This window comes from Thunnus thynnus, chromosome 8 (genome assembly GCF_963924715.1).
Source record: "Thunnus thynnus chromosome 8, fThuThy2.1, whole genome shotgun sequence".
Classification (NCBI taxonomy): Eukaryota; Metazoa; Chordata; class Actinopteri; order Scombriformes; family Scombridae; genus Thunnus; species Thunnus thynnus.
Window position 1 is genome coordinate 4,857,764 of NC_089524.1, and position 23,621 is coordinate 4,881,384.

At 39.2% G+C, this 23,621-nt stretch overlaps 1 protein-coding gene across 1 annotated transcript in view; it reads left to right on the plus strand.

The window, feature by feature from the left end:
* Positions 1–5,839: 5,839 nt before the first annotated feature.
* Positions 5,840–23,621, plus strand: part of LOC137187350 (BMP/retinoic acid-inducible neural-specific protein 3-like) — a 49,586-nt gene continuing 31,804 nt past the window's right edge. The window contains exons 1-2 of the mRNA XM_067596184.1: positions 5,840–6,535; positions 6,847–7,154. Of these exons, the coding sequence (XP_067452285.1) occupies positions 6,901–7,154 (254 nt within the window). The 5' untranslated portion in view covers positions 5,840–6,535; positions 6,847–6,900. The remainder of the gene's footprint in view (positions 6,536–6,846; positions 7,155–23,621) is intronic.

Genomic DNA, 23,621 nt, shown 5'->3' on the forward strand with positions numbered 1-23,621 from the left:
TCATTTTTACATAAACACTAATAAATCAAAATTGGCTTAAGCTATTGTAACCAAACTTGGTCCATGTGTTTGGATGCTAAATCTGAGCTTCGCTACGCAGTCCTGCGATATTCTGCCACTAGGGGGCGCCACAAATGCAAAAAGTTTATATCTTGTAATTGGCTGCACTGATTCGTACAAAATTCAGTTTTGCACAATCTAGGGCCATGGATTGTACCTTAGAGAGTATTAATGATATGAATACGTGGGTATTTGTTTTTGCACATCAATAATTATTTTAATAACTAATATTGATGTATTTTAATATTTATAGTATATGTTACAGTATATCTAGTCTTTGTATATTTATCATTAAATTTCTAATATATAGTTTTCATATAATTATATTTTGTGAACTATGATCTGGTAATCGACTTCTGAAAGAAAATACAATACATTCTCAGACCAGCAGGGGGCAATAATACCTGCATGAGAGGGGCCGGAAAAAAAGTTAATTTGGCTACTTAACAAAGACTTGGTTATTTATACACCCAGCAGTTACGAAACATTATCATTCATTTTAAGTAGAGTTTCTGTCCACCTGATGAATGTTGAATGTTGTTGCTCTCTACCAACTTCTCTTTTAGGATTAGGGTTAGGGTTAGGAGTGAGGTTAAGGTTAGGGTTAATGTAAGAGTTAGCTTTCTAAACAAACGTGTGTAAACAGATGTGGAGAATTTATTTAGATTAGGACATAAACCATCAAGTGCTCACTGTATTATATACACAGAGATTACTGGCTTCAAAAATCTCACATTTACCTTCCCAGGAAATATGCATAATTTTCCTACATTTACCATAACACATAATATATACTTTATAGTGCCTCTGTATACAGGTTGGATGAAATGAAATTGGTTACAGACCATATACTGAAATGTTTACATCAGGGTAGGAAATCAACTTTTTCCTCTCACATTTACCAAACTGACGGGGAAAGTGTATAGTCACACAATCTTGGACTGTTTAATGCTTGTTGACACGGCAGAAATCCATTTATCATGCTGTTAGAATCAGAATCTATTTATTTCCCAAGGACACTTTATATACCAGGAATTTATACTCTGCATCCTATTGTTACCCATCCTATTATATTATTATATCGTATACCCATCCTAACTATTTAGGAGCAGTGGGCAGCTACAGTCTGACACCCAGTACTTGAAGCAAGTGCACTGTACTTCATGCTTCTGGGAGAAAGGCTGGTCTGTTGTGCTGGCTCTCTGTATATACACTTATCTCATGTGGACAAATTAACCAAAACGTTGGAATGAACTGTATCTCGTGCACACTTATTAACCAAAACATGGGAACGACCTGTATCTTGTGCACACTCAATAGCATGTCCAGCACTCAATGTAGTAAAATGTGACCTCAATATATATATTTTTTTTCTATGGCCACTCTGGGGCTCCATACCTTACCTACCTAGCTAGCTTACCGGGAACACCAAGCAGTGCAAACTTTGGCTAACAATAGCAAGTTTCGCTAAATTGTGCTAACACGACAGGTATCATAACCAAGTAACATTAAACTTACCAAAATAGTGCAACAATAGTCCGACTCAGCAGGAGTCCGGGAGTCCGGGAGAGCAGCAGGTGAGCCAACTGTCAATCACAGTTGTCAATCAAAAGCTACATAGCATCAAAGCTACTACAAGTCTTCAAATCTTAATAACAGAGCAATAATTTCCAAAATGATCACCAGCACACTTATTAGAGTGCTTGAATATAACAATTGAGACCATAATGACTCATTGAAAAATACTGATAGAAACAGTAGGAAATGTTAGGACTGCATAGGCATCAACTTAACACAGTAAATATTTATTTTTCAGTTTCCAGTTCTTATAATTTCTGAAAACTTCTACCATGTCCCCTTTAGCCATAAAAGAAGCAGGGACCATGTGTAACTTTCTGTTCTCTAAAATCACTCTGTAACCGACAAGGGCAACAAAGTTTTCACAAGTATATATTACAAACATTAGTAAATATTACAAAGACAACAATAAAAATCCAATATGTAAAAAGCTTTAAAAAAGGTTTAAATCTGTAGTCACAGTTAAAGAAATACTCACAAAAAGATTATAAGCAAAAAAAAACACTGAATTTGACAATATACTAGACACTGTAATTTTAAAACATTCTTGGGGAATCTAAACATGGATATTCAACTGTGAGAGATGTCAAGTCTTAAAAATTGTGTTTGTGCATGCGTACTTGTCTGTAAAGAGTCCCAAAGCCCACCTCAGTCCACTTTGCAACACAAGTCCACTGGGCTAAAAGGCTTTGGATCTTTGCAGGTCAGGAGCTGGGTGATTTCACTTTGATCCTCCAATGCTTCTTCATGTATTTCACCGAACTGAATGACAGCTACTGTAGAAAACAGAAAAACAATAATGTTTTACCGTTGCTGTCTGTGTGATAGCAAAGCTATGATCAAAACACACATTTTTAAGACTGTCAAACATAGAAGTAAACTGTTTCAGATAAGGTTACACCTAGCAAGATTTCAATTGCCTATTATAACAAACTTTTAAAGACATCTTAATAGCAATCTGAGCAATCATATTGAAAATGCAAGTAAAAAAGGAAAAGGGTAATGGGATGTGATGTAAAAATGTTGATAGGCAATACCTTTTGAACAGACTCCAGCAATAGCATTGTTTCCTCCTGATATTCAACAGTGAACATGTAGTAAAATGTGAAGGTGGTGGTGAGGTCAGGTCTCCATCAACAGAATCCATTTGGTCAAACACATAATTACAGATTCAGGTTCTCCTGCTGAGTAATAATCATATAAACACTGAACTGACAACAATTCTATAACCTTAAAATACAATTTTCTCTGTGAAAACTAAGAAACTTACACAACGGAGACAGCATTGTTTATGTGAGTTACTACATAGGAACAGGTCTAAGCAGATGACTGCTGAGCTGTTTGTGTTTAAGCCAAAATAAATATAAAATATAAATATAAAATGTCTAAAAACAGCCACAGTATAACAAGCACAACTGCCACAAGAGCTGACTAAATTGGCTTTGTCTGTGGATTTTGAAAGAACTACTCATAAATAAATAAATATCTTACCTTGCACAGTGAGACCTGGGATGATGGGGAGAGACTGGACTCTGGCATCAGCAGGAATGGAGTAGAAATAAGATGAAGAAAGGCATCAGGGTTAAGATATATGCACTAATTTGGAGAACATTATTTTTACTCATAGTGAGAGTTACTTTTTAATTAACCATTCTTTCCAGTCACTATTTAATTAACTGTTCCTTCCATCACAAAATGATCAGTCAGTATCTATAAATGTATATATATGTGTGTTTGTGTGTGTGTGTGTGTGTGTGTGTTGGGGGGGGGGGGGGGGGGGGGGGGGTATGTACATATATATATATATATACATTACACACATTAAAATACATCAATACATTGGTGGCCATGTAGAAGCTAATTGCATCAAACTCTACATCCACAGGGATTAAAGCAAAAAAGAATCTTTTGACTGAAATGTTTTTCAAGCTTTGTAAAACATGTTACAGGTTACATTACTCTACATTGACGCCTGCTAAACAAAAAACACAATATGTAAAATTATGAGATTTCAGCGCCACTCCACACATAACCATTGCTGCTTTTCACTAATGCAGCCATCAAGATTAAAGGCTTTAGATCAGGATTAGTTAAAGGGAAGAAGATGCTTTTCAACAACTTTTCTATTGACAGTTTTCTTTTTTTGTCATTTCAATACCATTTTCAATCTATGAAATAACACTAATACTGTTTGCAGAGCTTGTCTAAGTTTTTTTCTCTTTCAAATAATCAACCATCTACATAACTTTTCAGTACATATGTTTATATTTTTCTTAATTAATTATTATTATACATTATATATGAGATTAAGGGCAGACAATTCACCTGAAATTGCTGTATTTGTTCTGACTTATTTCATTAGTTTGACTAATTGCATAATTTCATGGTAAAACAAAAGAGTTAAGGTTATAATATAAAAATATATTGTATGTGGGTGTATATTAATAAGTTTTATTCTGAGAGAAGAAGAAGATTTATTTTGTCCCTATTCAACTAAGAGATTTCACATAGGCTTGGTTATGCTACAAATTGGGGTAACTATTACTTCTACCACTAACACTAGTACTATTTCGCAGCCATTTTTTTCTTACTTACTGTGGCCTCAGTGAGAATAAGGATGACTCCTTGTTATAGGTCACTGCTTAGCCACTGTGACCTACACATTTCCTCCACCCTTCTGGTGCTATAATGATCCTTTAGCTGAGACATTCTCTTTGATTTTTTCTTTTTCCTCTGAGTGCTTGGTTTACATCATGGTCTCATAGACCGTCCTTATGTTTCGTCAATCGTAAATCAATTCTGCAGCCTCGCATGTCTCTTCTAAAGAGAAATAAATGAGCATGCCTTTTTGTGCACATTACAGTACACACGTAAACGTATCTGCTCTTGTGCACACAAACACGCATGAATTATTGTATGATTTATTAGAAAAGGTAAATACAAGCTGTGGGGGCTTGTTTCCATTACACTCTTATGAGTTTTGGGGCTCTGAAACCAGAAAACAGTGTTCTAAAAACTGCCTAAAATGCAATGTGAATCCATGGAAGTAATGAGCCATGGCACCCTCTCCACTAAAAATCATCTTTTATTCAAAACTTTGAGAAAAAAAAAAAAAAAAAAAAAGTTTAACCTGTGCTTGCAGACAAACTTTAAATGGTCAACAACAATGCAGCTTAAAAACAGGTTGAGGAACCTTTATCCAAAGACAACACTGTAGACCAAAGGATGCCTCTTCCTATTAGGTAGTTGTCCTTCACAAGTCATCATGGCTGCAAGGCGGGGTCAAAAGAAAAGGCACCCAATCCCAAGACATGATGATGAAACCGTAACAAATCAACTCATTCTTTCACTCTAGATTCGGCAAGTTGCTGCGCCACGGGATTTCAGCTTCTCTTTGAGTTTGGGAGCCAGTGAATCTTGCGACTCAATGGTGTTCATTTCTCTAATCCAATCCCTGTATAAAACCTCCCTTTGAACGTCTACAGAAAAGCTGAAAGGCAGCACATATCCCTCCCTTCGTTCGCCTGCTCCCTGCCTCTCTGATCCACGCTCAGTGTCCGACGCGCAAGCACTCGGATAGAGCGGGGATAGAGCAGATCTAATTAAGTTTGCTGATGGTGAAAGTGATGATTATTCCGCAGGAAGAAGGAGAGGGAGGAAGAGGGCAAAGAAGATAACGAGAATAACTGCAGGGGGCCGAATACATCTTGTCCTTCTCCTCCTCATGATCATCATCATCGTCGTCACCACCACAACCATCATTAAAGTCATTATTCAAATGATTATTAATTTACACTAAAGATAATATCCATTTGAACAAGTAGATTGACTCTACATCTAGTAGAGTCCGATAATATTATTTTTTCTTCTTTAAATAACTTAACTTTCCTAAATACCTTTTGGTAATTTAATCCAAATTACATTTTCTTGATAAAGGTTTTTTTTTTTTTTAATCAGAAAATTGATTGTGCCATTTTAATTCTATTAACAGAATGACTCATGACTGCAAATGTGAGGACAGTCGACTTATTAAAGTTGACATATCTTATTGTTTATCCTGTTTCCCGCCTGACTTCCCTCCTTTCTCTCCTGTCTTTAATCTGTATTAATCTCAACTGGAGGTGACTTCTTTATCAGGTCTCTAAAATGAGGCATCTGACTCCAGCACATCAGCATCCTCTGACCATCGCCTCATCCAGCCCCCCCCCCCTCTGAACACCTCCTACTCTCACTTCCTCCAGTTACGTCCCAGCCAACCGGGAGTGTGCTCGCTGCTGGAATAAATTAAATTGCGACGGTACGGTTCAGGAGGGAGGGAGAGAGAGCGCAGCGCATGCCATTCACACATTCCGTGCGCTGAGAGTCCACCGTGAGCAGCATCAGCAGCTCTCCGTGCGCCCTGCATGCGCCCTGAGCGCGTCTCTCCAATCAAGTGCAGAAATGAGTTAGTGGACAGCGCTAGCGGTGCTTCTCACACATGCGGGCGGTCTTTTTTTTCCTTCTCTGCGAATTCACCGAGTCCAAAACATAGTGGTGTTTAAATAATTACTCTACCTGGAAGGATTGACCCTGTGCGCTCTTGAAGCATCGTGTCCGCTGCGACTCATTCCGTTGGATTGGACGTACTCTACCTACTGCGCATCGTCGGAGGCTCTCCGCTGGAAATATGCCCCTGTGAAAAAGAAGAGAGGAGCGCGCAGTCAGGAGGTTGGATGTCATATTCTGTTTAGCTCAAGTTGCGCTACTCCTAATTGCGCGTCTGTACTCCCCTAAGAAAAGTCCTTTTCCAATGCTACCCCGTCTATGCGCCGAGCCAAACCCAACTTCACGGTCCTATCAGGGGATTTTGCGGAGACTAATTCCGACTAGTCACGGACCACAGTACTTACAGAATAAGGTAAAAGGGCATCACATTAAATCAGTAATGGAATTTTACATATTGAAGATTTTATAACATCCTAATTTTAAATACAGTATTTTTAATGATAATTTGTTTTATTATGTACAGCAAATCCACTGTAGATAGTCTAATCTTCAAAAATAGTAGCCCGTTGCCATGATTTCTGACCCAGCAACACTGGACAAATGCAGCTCTCTCACTTCATTTTTATCCCACTCACGCCCAGACCAAAATTACAACCTTATTGTTCTCTGTGTCCACTCTGCCTCAATTCCTCTCCCTCTTCCTTTCATTCCTCCTTCCACCAGGACTCTTCCAAAGTGCAGGGAGAATGAGGAGTCACCGGGGCCGGGGGAAGCAGCATGAGTGGCCCGTGCATCTCCATTAGACTGACGGCCCTCATGTTTCTATGGAAGTGGTTAACACTAAGCCTGCTCCAGAGCTGGGTGTCAGTAGGGGCCAGGGCGGCGGAGCCTGTCGGGGCTGGCTTCGGCGGCTCATCTGGGCCCCTGGGCTGGCTCCTGTCAGACAAGGGTCCTTTTCACCACTCGCAGGAGTTTGTTGATTTCACAGAGCGCTACCAGCAAGGATTCACCACCAAGTACAAGATATACAGGTGAGAGGCAGTGGGCAAGCAGGGTCCTGGGTGACTCTCTGCATGCATTGTCTGCAAAGCTGAGATAATTGCCAGGAAGGTTGCTTGTGAAATCTGAATCTAAATGCAGTTTCATGACGCTAAGGTAGTTCCGATTCATGTGGTCTTGGTCAAAAGAAAAGAGGCATTTTTGCAGGATTTTTAGATAATTATATGCAAGAGATAACATAATACTTTTCTTTAGACTATAAAAAATGCAGATTAAGTAGGTGGCAAACTGAGGGATGAGCATAGAGAAGATTACTTAGTGGAGTTTTGCATACAAATGAAAGCTCGGCATGGATTCTGTATAGATGCAAGCTTCTTTTGGGTGCGACTGCCTGCTTCCTCTTTTTGTGGGCAGCAGAAACATATGGTTTGAGTACAATACAAACCCTCAGAACGCTGTATATCAGTAAAAAAAAAAGTGGCAATACCGCAGGAGGGTTTGAGCAAAGCAGCAGGACATAACAGATATCTGACTGAGCTAGTTGATGTGTGACAGTGGGTAGCAGAATGGCTTCAGAAGTGTGGGGTGTGAAGTATACTGGGTGTGTGCTTAGATGCAGCAGGGTACTGTTTGAAAGCTTTTGCTACGGTGACAGTTTTCTACAGTTTTTTTGGAGACAAGAGACTGGAATTAAAAGAAAATGTCAGCATTTCAAGATGCAAACCCCCAAGTGTGAATGTACAGGACATAAGGTAGTTGTCTATTTGTTCAAAGTAATATTTTTAGTAGTAACATTAAACTACTGAATATAATATGGATGTTGCATCTCCAAAGAAAGATTGACATTTTTTTATTTTCCATATAAACTGAATGATTCATGTACCCATCAAACTGTAATGTAACAGCTGTAAACCTTAACTGTACCAGGCAGGAGGCTTCTTTCATTCGTTAGTAGTCTGTGTGTATGCAAGTGTGGGTGTGTGTTTGTGCTGGTGTTTCCCTTTGAGTTTTATTCTCTTAAGGATAGAAACGCCTCTCAAGCATTTAAACTCTATATTGAAACTGAGACCGATGAAATTATTTTAGGCGGTGGCTCAGTATGTGTTTAAAGCAGCATACTCCACGCAGTGTTTAACTGTAAGGGGAGAATATGAATGTGTTTGTGTGTTTGTGTGATGCATATATCGTCTTATGCATATATTTATTTTACAAATTACCATAGTTAGTGTATTTTTTGCAAACTTTCCTGTTTTGACTTCAGGCTGATGTGATTGAGGATTTTCTTTGATGTGTTGCCTTTTTCAAATATTTTATTTTTCCATCTACAACAGCCAAAGAAAGCTGGTTTTCTAACTTTATGAAAAGCTTAGGTAAACAAGCAACATTGACAATGAGCTTCTTTAAAGCGTACCGTATGTCTGGGTTAAGGTTACAGTTAGCATGACTGGGTGTTCACACCAGCGTGCCTGTATCTGTGGCTCGTGTGTACATGTGTGCCAGGTAAGTGTTTTGACACCCTGTGATGAGAGCGATGCTGTCAGAGCGTTCGCAGCCACGCGGTGGAGAGAGGCTGATGCCAGCTGAACAGAGGTTTGACTGACACTGGCATTTAGCAGCTGACAGGGGTGACAATGCCAGGCAAAGATAGAGAATGTAGCGCTGTTGGCTTCCCTACATCCATCACTTCCTCCCTCGCTGCCTCTCTGTTGTCCTCTTCTTTCTGTCTCTCAGGATGTCTCTATACCTCTCTTTCTCTCTAGGTTTTTTGTCTCCCTGCTCTGTCTTTACCCCTCCCTTGGATTGCAAATGTAACAGACACAAACACATCTACAGTGCTGTCATTTACACCGATGCAGACCTTGTTTAACCACTTTTATTCAACAAACTGTAGCCCTAATTCTAACAGATCATTTACAGTACAGTAAGACTTATATACTGTGGACCTCTATCAGCAAATATCCAGAAATGCAAGTATATAACCCTCTTTTTCCCCTCTAGCTACAGTGGCCTTTCCAGTTTCCTCAGAAGAATAACAGTAAGCTGGCTAATTAGAGCAAAGAATCCAGTGGAAACACAAGTGAAAAGGTATCACTATGTTAAAAAATATTCCGACTTAGTCATTTGCTTTTCCTCGGCTTGAAAAACAAGCCTTTTTAGGCTTTATATAACTTGCACCCGTAGCACTGTCATCCATCGCTGAGCAATCGAGGATGCCAGTTAGCTGAGAACTGAAGAGATCAGATGTGCCTTCAAACTGCGTTCGCTTTGTAGTGTTTTTTTGTTCCAAAACAGATTCATGAATTTTGAAAAGAAGAAAACCCAGGCACAATCTTTGAGTCATTTGTATTGATCAACAATACTATTCTGCTGCTTGCAGACACATTACGGTCATTTATGGGTCAGTGAAGTTCTTGTTATTCTTGTCACTGCCATGTGTTGTAATTCTAAATCCAAAGTCGAAACTTCAAATTGGCCTCTTAACAGTGGAGAAGCCAAATTGTCCTCAGTTTAGACAGTTTTCCTCAATGCTTGCCTGGATATTTGGTCCCCTGTAAGTAAACACAGTGACACATACTGCACGATCACACACATACACAGTGGGAGATAGCAGGACGGAGGAACAGCAGTAAGGAATGACTCTTAATTAACCACCAGGTGAAAAGAAGGTTAAATAAAAACATTAAAATCTGCCCTCTGTCTCTGCCTTTATCTTCATGTCTATCTCACACGTTCTCTCTCTTTTGGTTCCCTCCCCTTCGCCACCCCTCCCTCCCTCCTTCCCTCCCTCCCTTGTCGAATGATCTCAAACCAATTGCTCTCCCTCGCTCATAAATATTCTCCAGAGCTCGGTTGGCCTTTCCCGTCAGGGGGCAGGGGAGGGGGAGTAGTAGGGGATGAAGGAGAGGACTGGAGGGATCGGAGTACAGAGGAGGGGACATGAGAGGAACCAGCACTTTATCCCCCCCTGCTGGTTGGTCACTGCACCGGAACAGCTTGTAGCCATTTCTAATTATAATAAATGCTACAGAATGCATTATTTATGGAGTGATGTTCAGAATGGAAGTCATAAAATGTTTTAAAGTGAAATAATTTTACATTAGCACTTTCATCTTTTATCTGGACCGCATTAAAACCGAGATTAAAAAGCTCGGAGAATTACAGCTTTTTGTCGCAGCGGTGAAATATTGTTTTTTAAAAAACGTGATTTTCTAACTGCAAATCCTCAGTGAAAGAGGTTTTTTTTCTTCTCAAAGTCTGATCAAATGCAATTATTGGAGTGATGAAGTAATGGATTATGGGATTCAAAAGCATTTCATAACAGCTTTGTGGTTTTTCTTTTATATATTACGAGCAGTCAGCCGGTTGCATGTTTGTCCAACGGTAACACCTGGTTGATAAATAGACACTTAAAGCAATCAAAAGCATTTCTTCATTGACTGATCTTCACACTGATATCATGAGTTCAAATTATACTTTTTTTTTTTTTGCTAACTACTGCTGTCACACACGTGCATCAGAGGTGGAACTGGGTGTAAAATGAACAAAAGCATGTTTCATTTAATAATTTAGAAGCTCGTGGTGTTGTGAAATAATTTCAGTGAATTTGAGAAACTCTTGCTCCACGACATCTTTGTGTGTAGTCGAGCCGTACCCACAAGACAGTAGCATATTAGTCAAAATGTCAGCTCCTCCTTTCTTCTTCTTCATGGGCCATAACTTTTATATCACGCCTCATATCTCGTGTTTTCTCCTCTCTTCTCTCCTGTCAGCCCACTGGCTATTGCATCGACTTCATTTGATGTAAGGAGTCCTCTCTTGTAATTATGGAGTGATTAGTGTTTCAATTATATGGAAACATGTTTGTAGAGAGGATAGTGTGCAGAGGCATGACGTTACAATACCTGAGCTGCACTGTGTAATCATGTCATTTACATTTGGAGGAAGTAGAGCCTAATGTGTTTTTATCTGTTTCATGTTTATGGCTGTGCTACTGCGTTGTGAATGCTTTAGATGGGAAACCACATTTAAAAGAGATTATAAAATGCGATGGAATAGACTGGTAAACAACTGCATAGAATATATACAGCAATGAAGAGAAAAGAAGAAGAGAGAGGAGACGATCAAGGGATATATCATAATGCACCAAAAGGAAACCAGATGCTATAGTAAACCATATCATAGACAAATGCATGCACAGGAAATAATAATTCAACTTTTAACTCTTAGTCTTCAATTCTGGTAAAGGTTAACCTTGTTGCATTTTTGAACATAAATATCTAATTTATCAAATTACATGCATGCATTGAGAAGATATACAGAATGGTGCAAATCACTGAATGGTTGGTAAAACTAATGTGTGTCTGTGCTTTCGGGAATATCAAACTTCATATTTACTCGTCATTTATATGCATTTGCAGAAATGGTAGGTTAAATTTTGCTGATGTTGCCATTCAACATACCTCCAAACTGTATACAGAGCATAGAATACAAATTAGATTGCCCAACATGTCCTAGTACATCAACAGCAAAACATGTTTTTTATTAGCGCTTTCCAAAATGGACCATATGAATGTTTTACGCTGTAAAGGATGAGGACAAAAATCCATAGTTCACATTCTGTGCAAAATGCATTTGAAAATTCAGCTAATGTAACAAGAAAACAGCCCTGCGTTAAAACAGTTTCATGCATTTAAAGGCTTATCAGACACCAAAACACCAAACACTGGTTTGTAATATTCACAGACATGATTTTACAACTCTGGAAAGTTATAATGGTGGTGACTGTTTCATCTTTTGTTGCAACGATCTTATGTTATCTTATGTTGCGACGATTTTATCTTTTGTTGCGATGACTGCGAGGTAAACAGTCAAATGCAGCATTCACATTACAAAGTAATGCACCAGGAATGTGCGCCTGCATGCATGTGATTGGCCAACGCAGCGCCATGCTGGATGACGTCAAATTGCATTGCGGCAAAAGTTAAGTCTGGTTCAACTTTTTGCTGGATGACGCTGAGTAAACAGACTGCCCCCATTCAAAACAATAGGAAGGCTGCATTTTTTTCATGCAGAACTGATGTTCTGAAAGCCACCCAAGGCTTCAGGAATCTGAGTTAGCCAAATCAAGTAGGTATGTCGCATTGATGTTTATTGCACATGTTTTGTCCCAGCAAGAAACCTGCATTCAATTATCATATGGTACTACATCTCAGGACTAATACACACGATATTGACACAAAAGGACATTTTGCACTAAAAAGACCATAACTTTGGAAGATTTGAAAAAACGTGAACTTGTGCTTTATGGTCTGGTAAGGCAATGACAACTACTTAGTCAAAGTTTTCAACTTTATAATTCAGGAGGCTGTTCACATTTGCTGCAGCCAACATCCTTAATTCCTTCTTTAATTCTTTCATTCATACTTTTAACAGTGACAACAATCTTTCTCTAATCTTAAACCTGTATTAACTGTTTTTTTGGCCATTTGGGGGCAGTGGAAACAAGTTGTAAACACAACATTGACATAAAACCTTTTAAGTTGATATGTTGAACTTGGTAGCAAACAGTTGCTTATTTCCACATCCAGCAGTTACAGAGCAACATGATCATTCATTTGGACACATATCTCTGTCCACCTGGTGAAAGTCCAATATTCACTTTCTTTTAGCTCTGTTTTTGGTCTCTATTAACTTCTGAGGGAAATATCCGACTCTTTAGCTGCTAAATGCTCCACTATGTTCACCAGCTAGTCGCTAAGTATGTGTTTGTGATCAGGTAGTGTACAGTGGGTTTTTAGAGCTTACACATTTTCATTTGATACATTGTTATTATAAAAAAAAATATTGATTATATCCACTTTAACCAAGTAGTTTTTATGCTTAAACCTAACCAAACGTTAACTATACAGGTGCCAGATCACAAAACAATCACATTAATCACTTTTGTAAAGGTTTTTTAATACACTGACAAAAAAATTTCATCCTGTTGATAGGCAATGTATTTTTCATTTAGTTGGAGGATTTGCTGGGAGGATCATCTTAATGGTTTGCATGGATAGAAAATGGGACATTAACTGTGGTCTCAACGTACAGTAATATTCAGTTGTATAGTGAACTATCCACACAGGATTTATGGGTTAGGGTTAGGGTTAAGACATTATGTGGTGGTAAACGCTACAAGCTCAATTTGTCTAACTAGGCAAGTTAAAAAATGCTTAATTATTTTAATAATCCACAATCTCTGTTTGACTGTTCTGCCTTGGTTTAATTACAATAAAATTAGACTACTGATTAATTCCATGCCTCATTTATTATTGGTGTTATGTTTCACAAAATTCAGAACGCATCTATGAGAAATTCAACTGCTTCCCCTCTGCCTCTCATGACCAAATCAAATCTGACCTTGTTTACAGTGTGAAATGCAGTTGCAGGTAGAGACTGTTGATCCTCACTGCAATGGTCTTGGGCGTTTACGATCAATGTATTAATGTCTGGAAATTTTTGTGGTAAAGATTTTTTTTTGCAAACACGTGGCAGAAAAGACTCACAGGCAGAGAGAGAAGTATGGAGCGAGATACAGTTTTTATTGAACTAGTTTTTCTTTTTTTTTCTTTTTTTTCATGCGTGAATGCCTGAGCGGCTTGTTCAGTGAGAGACAAGTCGGTCTATCGTCCTCCAGTCAGAGGTTGAATGTGTCTCCAGGACAGAAGCAGAGCTGCATCCTCCTCCTGATCACCAGCAGCAATGACAGTGATGAGGACTTCATCCAGCGCAGAGCTTATGGCTTCTGACAAGTGTGTGATGGGGGAGTTATCAGGGCCAGAGGTCCATGGAAGCAGCTTTTAAGAAGTCTGTATATTGGAGTGTATTTTGTACGGATGGCTTGAGCTATTCAAAATTTCAGAAAAATCATTAGGATAGGATCTATAGATGTATTAATCTTCATTAAGGCATTCTTTTGTTCTCCTAATGGTCACAGCTGTGTCATTTTTATATAAAAATACACTTAAAGTATTATCTTATATCATAGATTTGGCCTGAAACAAAGAATAACATCCCATCCACCCTTAACTGAAATACTGTGAATTCACTGTTTGACCCAATTTAAAGCCATGAGCATGGATGTATAAAGAGAACAGGATACAGCATCGGACTCGGTTCATTTCTATGAAAGTTGCTCTGTAGCACATGAAACCAAAAAAGCCATTTCCTGCTGCAAAGAAATGATCCACATGAATGGCGTGCATGCTCTGCATTGGGCCAATAGAGCATGCGCCGTATGCAGAGACATCTGCCGGCCGAGTGGGCTAACTTCCAGTTTAGCCCTCCGGCTAACTTGAACGGGGTTAAAATAATTCAATCATGCAGCTCTTCTAGACTTTCCAAATGCTATCAGACCAAATGGATCTAAATTCTAGAAGCGAGGTGAGTCATTTCACAGGGGTTGCGACAAATGTATCCACTGTTTTGGAAAAAATGGAAAAAATGCTTTTTAGGCCCTTGTCAGACCCGGAATTTGTAATTTCACAGTTTGGCTATTATGTCAAATTGGCTTCAAAGCCTGGTGCTGTTCTCAAGGACTTGGTCATGAGCGGTCAATGGCAGGACACATTCTCAGTGCACAGGAAGTGGCTAATTACACAGTCAAATAGAACATTATAAAAACATGGGGTAAGTACCACCAACGGCTCTTCACAACTCTGTTTTTTGTCCTGTTTTTCACCTCTTCACAAAGGCATAATGAAGAAAACATTTTATGACGTCTCTGCAACAAAATCCCATAATCTTTCAAGAAGACATTATTTACCACCGCTGTTTCCGAGGCACCGTAGTGTGAAGTTGCCTCTTTAAGCTCTAAAGGAACTTATTTTTAACTAACCCAAAACATTGTTATCGACTGCTTAAGTGTTTAACAACTAACTGTGGAATAAAAAACGGAGAGTATACTCGGATGGCGTGGTGTGCTTATGCACGTATGTGATGATCCATTGTGTGCAGCTACAATATGTGATTACAGTCTTAAAAGAGCCCATGCAGCCTCATTGACAGAAAGCAACTGTGTCATGAAGAGCAGGATTTAGCGTAGCTGGTGGCTCTTCTGTCTTCTGCTCCATTTGTTTGTGTGTGTGTGTGAATGTGTAGTTGTGAGGATTGGGTGTGTATCCACAGCATGTATTAACAGTATGTGAATGCCTCATTATGTACACAATGTGATTCCAGGCATTCCTTGTTTTGTGTGTGAAGACAAGTCTCTTGTCAACTGTGTTATGACAAATTGCAGTACAAAAGGGATCAGCAGTCTTCATGTCAGCAAACCCTCCTGCAAATCATGCTCTCTCTCTCTCTCTCTCTGACTTGATCTTGCTTTCTATTATCAGAGGTGTAGTGATATTCACGGGAGCTACAAATCAATACTGCAATTGCTTTTTTAACAAAACTCACCCTCCTACAACATTTGAGCTGTTTTGTTTTTTTTTTTCCACACTGCAGCATTTCACAGTAAGACAAAGTCAGCCTGTGTTCAAATTCCCTCAATAGGCTAAAATAACATAGAAATGGTACAAAAAAAAAGAAAAGAAAAAAGGCTTGTTTTCCTGTTCTGTTTTCAAAATGCTATAGAAATTTTAAAGAAATCCAATAAAATACAAATGTTAACTTTGATAAAGACAGAAATTATTTTGTATAATAAGTTCATTTAAAATGGTGTAAAATGGTTTAAAAAAAAGGTCTAGGGTGGAGATTAAACACACATTGTCCATTCAGAGACACTTACATGAAGGAAATTCCATTAATACCAAATAGCTGCATTGTTAGATTGATGAAAAAGAATCTAAACAAGAAAGGCTCCTCTCAACAAACACATACATGGACATCACATCTTCAGTCAACAATACCAACATTTTCAACACAATTGAAGGAAGGAGCTCTGCAATTAGTCATTTGTTCAAACATTTCAAATTAAATAAGATTATTATTGTCTCTTGATAAGTGACCTTTTGTGGTTGTGTGAACAATGATTGTTGCCTCTGAGAAGCAAAGATGGAAGTAACACTGCTAAATCTCTTTTGGTGGAGGTCACGGTGAGGTGTACTAAGGCTGTATTAAGACCTAATCAGGCGTTGCGGCGCACCGCCACAGGGACGAGCAGAGGTGTGTGGGCGTGTTTGTATTCTAGAACGTGTGAAACAATCAGAAAATAACATTTTACCGATCTGATACTACCACCGCTCCCTCTCTTCATTCACTCTCTAGCTCACTCTACCACAGCTGCTCTTTCTCTCTCTCTCTCTCTTTTTCTCTCGTCTTGTTTAAAGTGAGTCAGGACGTCGATAGAAAAGTCTAACGTTACTTTTAATGTTATCAAACAAAGAGAAATGTCCTCTCTCCCTCCTAGTCTTTGTCCTCCCTCATGGCAGGGTTGTACAGCTCTGATCAGTCTGATCGCCAGCTGTGATTGGCCACCGCAGCGTGATGCTGGGTTGCGTTTCTCCAAAAGTTGACTCTGGATCAACTTTCTCGCTGCAGGCCAGTGCAGCACTGCTGCGGCCAACCCCTGCAATGCACTATGCCAATTCAAATGAATGGGGAGGAATGGCGTTTTCACCGCACCACCTGATTTGGACTGAATATGGCCTAAGCGTATGACTTTGACAAAGGAGACCATTGGGGCGGCTGTGGCTCAGGAGGTCATGCACTAATTGGAAGATCAGCGGTTCGATTCCCAGCTCATCCAATCCACATGTCACAGTATCCTTGGGCAAGATACTGAACCCCAAATTGTTCCCGATGGCTGTGCCATTGGTGTGTGAACGTGTGTGTGTGAATGATTAGTTTCCACTGATGCACAGCTTGGCACCTTGCATGGCAACACCTGCCATCAGCATATGAATGTGTGTGTGTGTGAATAGGTGAATGTTGCTTGTAGTGTAAAAGTGCTTTGAGTGGTCGGGAGACTAGAGAGGTGCTATATAAGTGTATTCACCACTACATTTATGTTTGTGGTCAGTCAACTCTGACTTCTTTTAACCATGACCACAAATGTATTCTAACCTTAATCAAGTCCTAACGAGTGAGGTGGCATATCAGAAAACATTTTGTGATAATCACCTTTTGGAGGGCACTTATGTGATCCTGCCAATATGGGCATCATATGTGTCCTTTTAGAAAGCAATGACAAATGTATTTTGTTTAACTTTTTGCATTGACCTTTAAACACAAATTAGTCTAAAATGTATTCAGTCTATCTTTTGAGTATCATCTAGACATGACAACAAATAGAGAAAAGAAGAAAAATTTAATGTCTTTACGAAGTGTATTCACCAGCTGCACTGTAAGCACCCTAACCCTAACCCTAACCCTATGCTGCTTTCCTTTGCACCATTTTGCATCCCCAGTTCAATGCATCCCAATCATCTACAGGAGTTTTAAAACGTCCATGGTAATGGTTACAATATCAATTGGTAATCAAGTGTTTGAAATGTGCATTTGAGTAACACTCAAGTACACATTTCAGCAGCATCAAAGGCATTGAAGAGCAAAATGAGCAGGAAGCAGTGTGCCGTCTTGTTTATAGGACCTCTCAGCAGGTTTAATATGATTTTCACAAATTAATGGTTTGATGTTTGTTTGATGTTGTTAGAAAACAGTTGGTGGCAATTTTGTGAAGCGTTCACAACCAGCGGCTATTAACTACATCATTACGCTCTCCTTCTCCGTCTTGATCTCACTTTCTTTCCTTGTTTGTCTCTGCGGTTGGTGGTTGACTTTAAGACACAAGTCTCTCCATCTTTTTTCTGCCTCCATCTTACTCCCACTCTCATTTGACTTTCCAACTCTTCTCTTGTTAAGACTGGATCATCAGTAGCTCAGTTAACTAAGTTGACATGTGCCACTATGAAGGTGCCTTTCAGGAAAATGCCTGCTATGCGTCTGGCATGTGTGGAGTTTCTTTTGATGTTGCTCAACTGAAAAGCCTCTTTGTCTGTAATTCTTAATTTCTAAAAATCATTTCTCTGTTGCTAATGGCGCATGCATATTGAGAAGGATCAATGTCACATCAGATTAAACCAAGAGGAGAAAAAAAGTAAACTGCGGCAAAGAAATAAAATCACTAACATTGAAAACAGCGGAGCAGTTGCCGTTTCATTGCAAGGTCTTCCAAAGAAATGTAATTTGGTTTATCTTACTGAATGGAGCATGAAGGACTTTTCTCCCATTTTGCACAATTCTCTTTAGGGAGGTCCTTGAAATAACTTTGAGTCTACATCAACCAACTGTTTTGCACAGCAGGTTATTTTGGTATCTAGGGTAACCCAGCTACAAAACACAACAATATGTTCTCGCTCAGGCCTTTTTGATGATGAGCAAATATGTATCGGAGTAAGGTAACTGCCTAGTTAGTTTTTGCTTTGTCCATTGTAATGTTTGGATCCACTTGGACAAAGACGAACCATTATACATAAGTGTAACAATTTTATTTCACCTGATGCTATTTTGCTTCTTTTTGTCTGTAATTTAATCAGATACAGACCTCCAATAGCTTTGATTATGTAAAACACGTATTTCTAGGTCAAAATGCAAACAAGCTGTGCAGTGGCCAGTTACAGAATTTAACTCTGTATCCTAGAAATTCTGATTATACATTTGCATTACTAAATTGCAATGGTAAATGCATTTTAAAAGAAATGTAATACTATCCAGATTATGTTTTTTATCAACATATTGAAACATTGCTACTGTAATTGTCTGCCCATTTGAAAATGGTTATAATGAAAGTATGGGATAAATGTTCTGCTCTTGCACTACATATCTGCTCATGGCATCTAAAGCGTGATTTAACTTTTTTATGGTTATATTTAGACACTAGGTTATAGAAAGATTCTTGTCTTGGGTAAGATACTGAAAAAGTTAACAGTAGGTTTACTTTTTAAACCTGTTTACCAAACCAGCATCATTGCCTAATCTCAAAGTCTTCTGTTGCCTAAACCTATCATGCAAACCTCTGTCTAGAGTGTTGACATCCTGCAGATTGTACAAAAACGTACCACTTTCTTCACTGTAAAAACGTTGCAAGTGAACATAATCTGATGAGTAACTGTGTTTCTTAAAAACATAATTTCTTGGAGACAGGGTAAAAAATGCCTTCTTTAGAGTCAATCCAATAAAGGGAGCCATTTAATTAGTCCACCTGTCTTCATACCAATGAAAAGGCTCAAAATGTGCATTAATTACAATAAAATGGAAGCAAAAATGTCTGCACTGCAATTCACTGTGTCTCTGGTGTGTAAATATTGTGCACTTGGTTTGTAAATCACAGTTTGAATCCGAGTTTTGATATGTAGAGAAATGATCTGGACCTAACTGCTGTAAAGTCATTATACAATATCTGAGTAAAAACCGCGAGGAAATGAGAGATGGAAGAAAACTGTCTTTAGCCGTAATCAGCTCACTGTTGGAAACAGTGTGTAAATGCAAATATTCAGAACACCTGCAAAGACAAGTTGAGTAATTTGTACATTTCTCTTTTTTCTTCTCTCTCTGTGACATTCACATGATCTTATGATGAGTTGAAATGAGGTTGCATAGTAGCTCATTTCATTAACATCAGCATGATTGAGGCAGCAGCAAAAGAACATAGTGCTTTTAGGCTTATTCACGACAGACTAATTAGCTTGCAGACATTGATTAATGTCAACCATTTTTTTAAAACAAGTGTAAAAATAAATCTACTTGCTATTTTGAAGAAAAAAAAAATGTGCGTGTGTGCAATGTGTAGAAGTCAAATTATAGAATTTTGACATCATACAATTTCATTGAAGACGCTGGAAATTGCAATGTCATTATTCTGTGCAAATTCATTTCATGTAACAGAAGTTTGGATAATGCATCAATTACATGAAGTCCTCACACATTGTCAGTGCCATGTGACTTGATGTGTACAGTTCATAAATGGGTAACAGAGCTGTTCTAGGAGCAATAGGTGCTAATAGGAGCAAACAACTAAATTCATTAAAATTTTTGAAAGATGTGGTGTGGCCCCTTAGGTGGTTTTCAGTCATTTAATAGTATTATGTTGCAGTCATGACAGAGGTTGTGGGCTTTTTATTAACAAGGGGTCAGGCTTGACTTTATATAGATGTTCCCTTTGGCATTTTTCACAAAGAATAATGACATTGTGCTTGATCCCAACAATAACATACTGTAAATGGGTCAGTGTGGATGTTATTGTTGATATGGTATACAGTACAGTATCGCACATCGTATAGTTACAGTATATAAAATTTGATAGAACTCAACTCGGTGCTTGAAATTCATTGGAAAAAATAGGAAAAGAGGAAAAAGAAGACGAGATGAGATCATTAAAGGGAAAATGACAAATTATTGCTGGAAGCAATTGTTGTTTAAAGGCAAAAGTAAAAGTCATTTCTGTTTATTTCATTGTAGCCATCCTTTTTTAACATACAGGCTTGTTTGAGCTGAAAGGCAGTTTTAGATTTCCAGATTGCTGCTGTAAAATGGTTTGCTTAGAATTTTTTTTCACAATCGAGTGCCCTCTTTTGTTATTAAAATACACCGTTTTGTATGCAAAGTCATGCATTTGAAAAAAAAAAAAAGTAATCTTTTTACAATAATTCCTGCTTGATCATGCTTCAGGAGATAACATTAGCACCATCACACACTTGCATACCTGCTCAGTCACATACTGAACACAATCTGCATTGCTATGCTCAGTAGTGTGTCTCAACTGCATCAGCAGGTTATTCGCTGGGTTGATTTCCTGATTTGTTATGTTGGGCACCGAGCTGCGCCCTCAGACTGCAGACATTGTACCCTGTGATAGATGTGAGACATCTGGGCTGTGATGGACACATAGCAGGGTACGACTCCCCTGCTCTGACCAGGGCCCCTGTAGCTCTTGCAGCTCCTAACCTCCTGGTGCACAACGCATGAGTTCGCTCAAAGGGGGGGCTGACAGGTAGATATGCAGTGAGCCCCCTGCTGCACAGCGCTGCGGGTGAAATAAACCTGCTGTCTGTGTGTGCATGTGTGTGTGTGTCTCTGATAGGCTATTCCAGTCACTCAGCATCTCACTGAGAACAGTTAAGGGTGAAATAAACCTTCAGTCTTCCATGTAATGCCAGATTCTTTGTGTGTGCATATAATGTGTGGCGTGCAATAGGTGCCGAATTGAAGTCTTCGACAACAGATCTCTGTATCTGTGTGTGTGGTGTGTTTTCCAGCTTAGCTGTGGCACCATTCATAAATGTCTGTCAGTGAGCAGCATAGCAAGGCAGCGTGTCGATCACAGTTAAGCTCTCCCTCTTTCTCTCTCCACTGCTCCCTTCTTCAGCCGGTCCCAACGGACGGAGAGAAACGCTAATGGCCGCTCGTTATAGAGAAACACAGACATGAAACAGGCCTTAATGAGCTGTTTTCTGTTTTGTATTTTTCTCGGGGGGTCATTGTTATTGGTGGGAAATTGATTGGCAGCAGGCCTGCACCCTTGGGGCCTCTGCGATATTCTGGGCGATAGAAAAGTTGTTGCAGCAAGGGCGGCTTTGTTTAGATTTTTGCAGCTGCAGGGTGTGTGAATGCATGTGTGGGCATGTGTCTTTGCATGGGGGAGTTGGTGCATCTCTGTAGGGTGTTGGGGGTTGTATGTATGTTCAGAGAGAGAGAAGGACACGACGGGAAATTTCCCATTTGTGTCTTTGCAAAGATTATTTTTCAAGGAGAAAGCTCGTTAAATGTTTAACTTGTGAGGGATTTTAATTTCCAGAAACCATACCGTCTATTTATTATGCTGTAAAACATTGTAGAAGTAACAGTTCCATTTTGTGCAGTCTTGTGCTCTTGAAAGCCATCTTGTATTCACATTAGATTGTGTTTCTCTGTCACAAGTAGTAAATAGTTTGCATGGAGGCTACTAGGGGTTGGTGTGTATGTGGTTTAATATAAAAATAGTGTTTGCCATTTAGTATATTTAAAAAAAAATCAATTGAAAACTCCATATTCATCTCTTTTTTTTCAAACTTTGGCTAATCCAGTGAAAGATATACCTGACAAATCAAGATACTTCATCACATTGATGCAAAAATCCTGATACAACTTGAAGCAATAAAGGTCAATTAATCAATATCTGTTTTATATTACAGTATTTTTATTTATTATAGTATATTTAGACTTAAAGCTGGGGTATGTAGTGTTCAGGCAACTGCAAAAAAAAACCCTCCAGAATATGAAAATAAAGCCCTCCTCCTGCAGCTCTCCCCCCCTCTCCTCTCTGTTTTAAGCCCCTCCCACCAGACTAGCAGGGGCTAATGCATGCCCTTCATACACACACGCAACACCACAGTTTTACTACTGCACTCAATCACACACACACACACACACACACCTTCCTCTCAAGACACAACAACCTTTAGTAAACAGGAAACGGTAAACAGGATCGACTCCCATCTGTTTGAAGTCTGCCACAAAAGTAATGAGTGTCCCATCTCCCTGCTTGAATTCGAGTGCTATTGCGTTTCACTTCTGGGAGCCAAGTTCACTTCCATTGAAAGTCTCTCGCTATGGTGTTGTGGATAAGATTAAGTGCTGTTCAGTTTCCCCCACACAACAGGCAATAGTCCGATGGTCGCACGTTGTTTTTCATTCTGCTTTCTGTTGATGTTCCCGTCTTTTTCTTCTCTCCTTCTGCAATTCATATAGTCCCATCACTCCCTATCCGTCTGCTTGCCTGACCACCAAACTTTCTGTCATGTGCAATGAGTGCATAGGCAGAGCGCACACAGATAGGCAGGTAGGTAGGTTGACATACAGGTAGTGGTCTAGTAGTCTAGTAATAGGCTTCTGTATATTAGACCTAAAACCACAAAACAAATTATGACCCGAGTGCAACTCAATGGAGATTTTTCACCTCTTTTATCTCATTGTTTTGGTTTTGTGGCATGGTTCAGGAGGCAGCAAACAAACGCTGATAACCCACTGTACTCTACCTGGTCAGCACCTAATTGCAGATGGACAAAGATAGCACCCAGCTGGTGAAGACGGTGGAACATGTAGCTGCTAAAGAGCTAGCTATTTTTTGTTAGGAGATGGTAGAGACAAAACTAGAGCTAAATGGTAAGTGAATATTGGAGTTTCATTCATCAGGTGGACAGAAACACAACTTCAAGTCGTGCAGATGTTGCTCCATGTCTGCTGGGTTTATGAGTTTTGATTGCCAAACATGTTAGCCTGAGTACATTAGTGTTAGGGTTACAGTGTTAGCATTACATTAGCCTGTGTATTTTGTGGTAGATTGTACGCCTTTATTATGGAGTTGAAAGTAGACCAATGACAGGAAACAACAGGACAGAAATGCAACAGCCGGACTTGAATCAAGGATGTTGCAAATAATTGTCAGCATCCTCTTCTTCTGCCACCGATCATAAATTCAGGAGCCAAAGTTCTGAAGTTGTTGAAAAATGAAGAGTATAGAGATAGGACATGGCTGT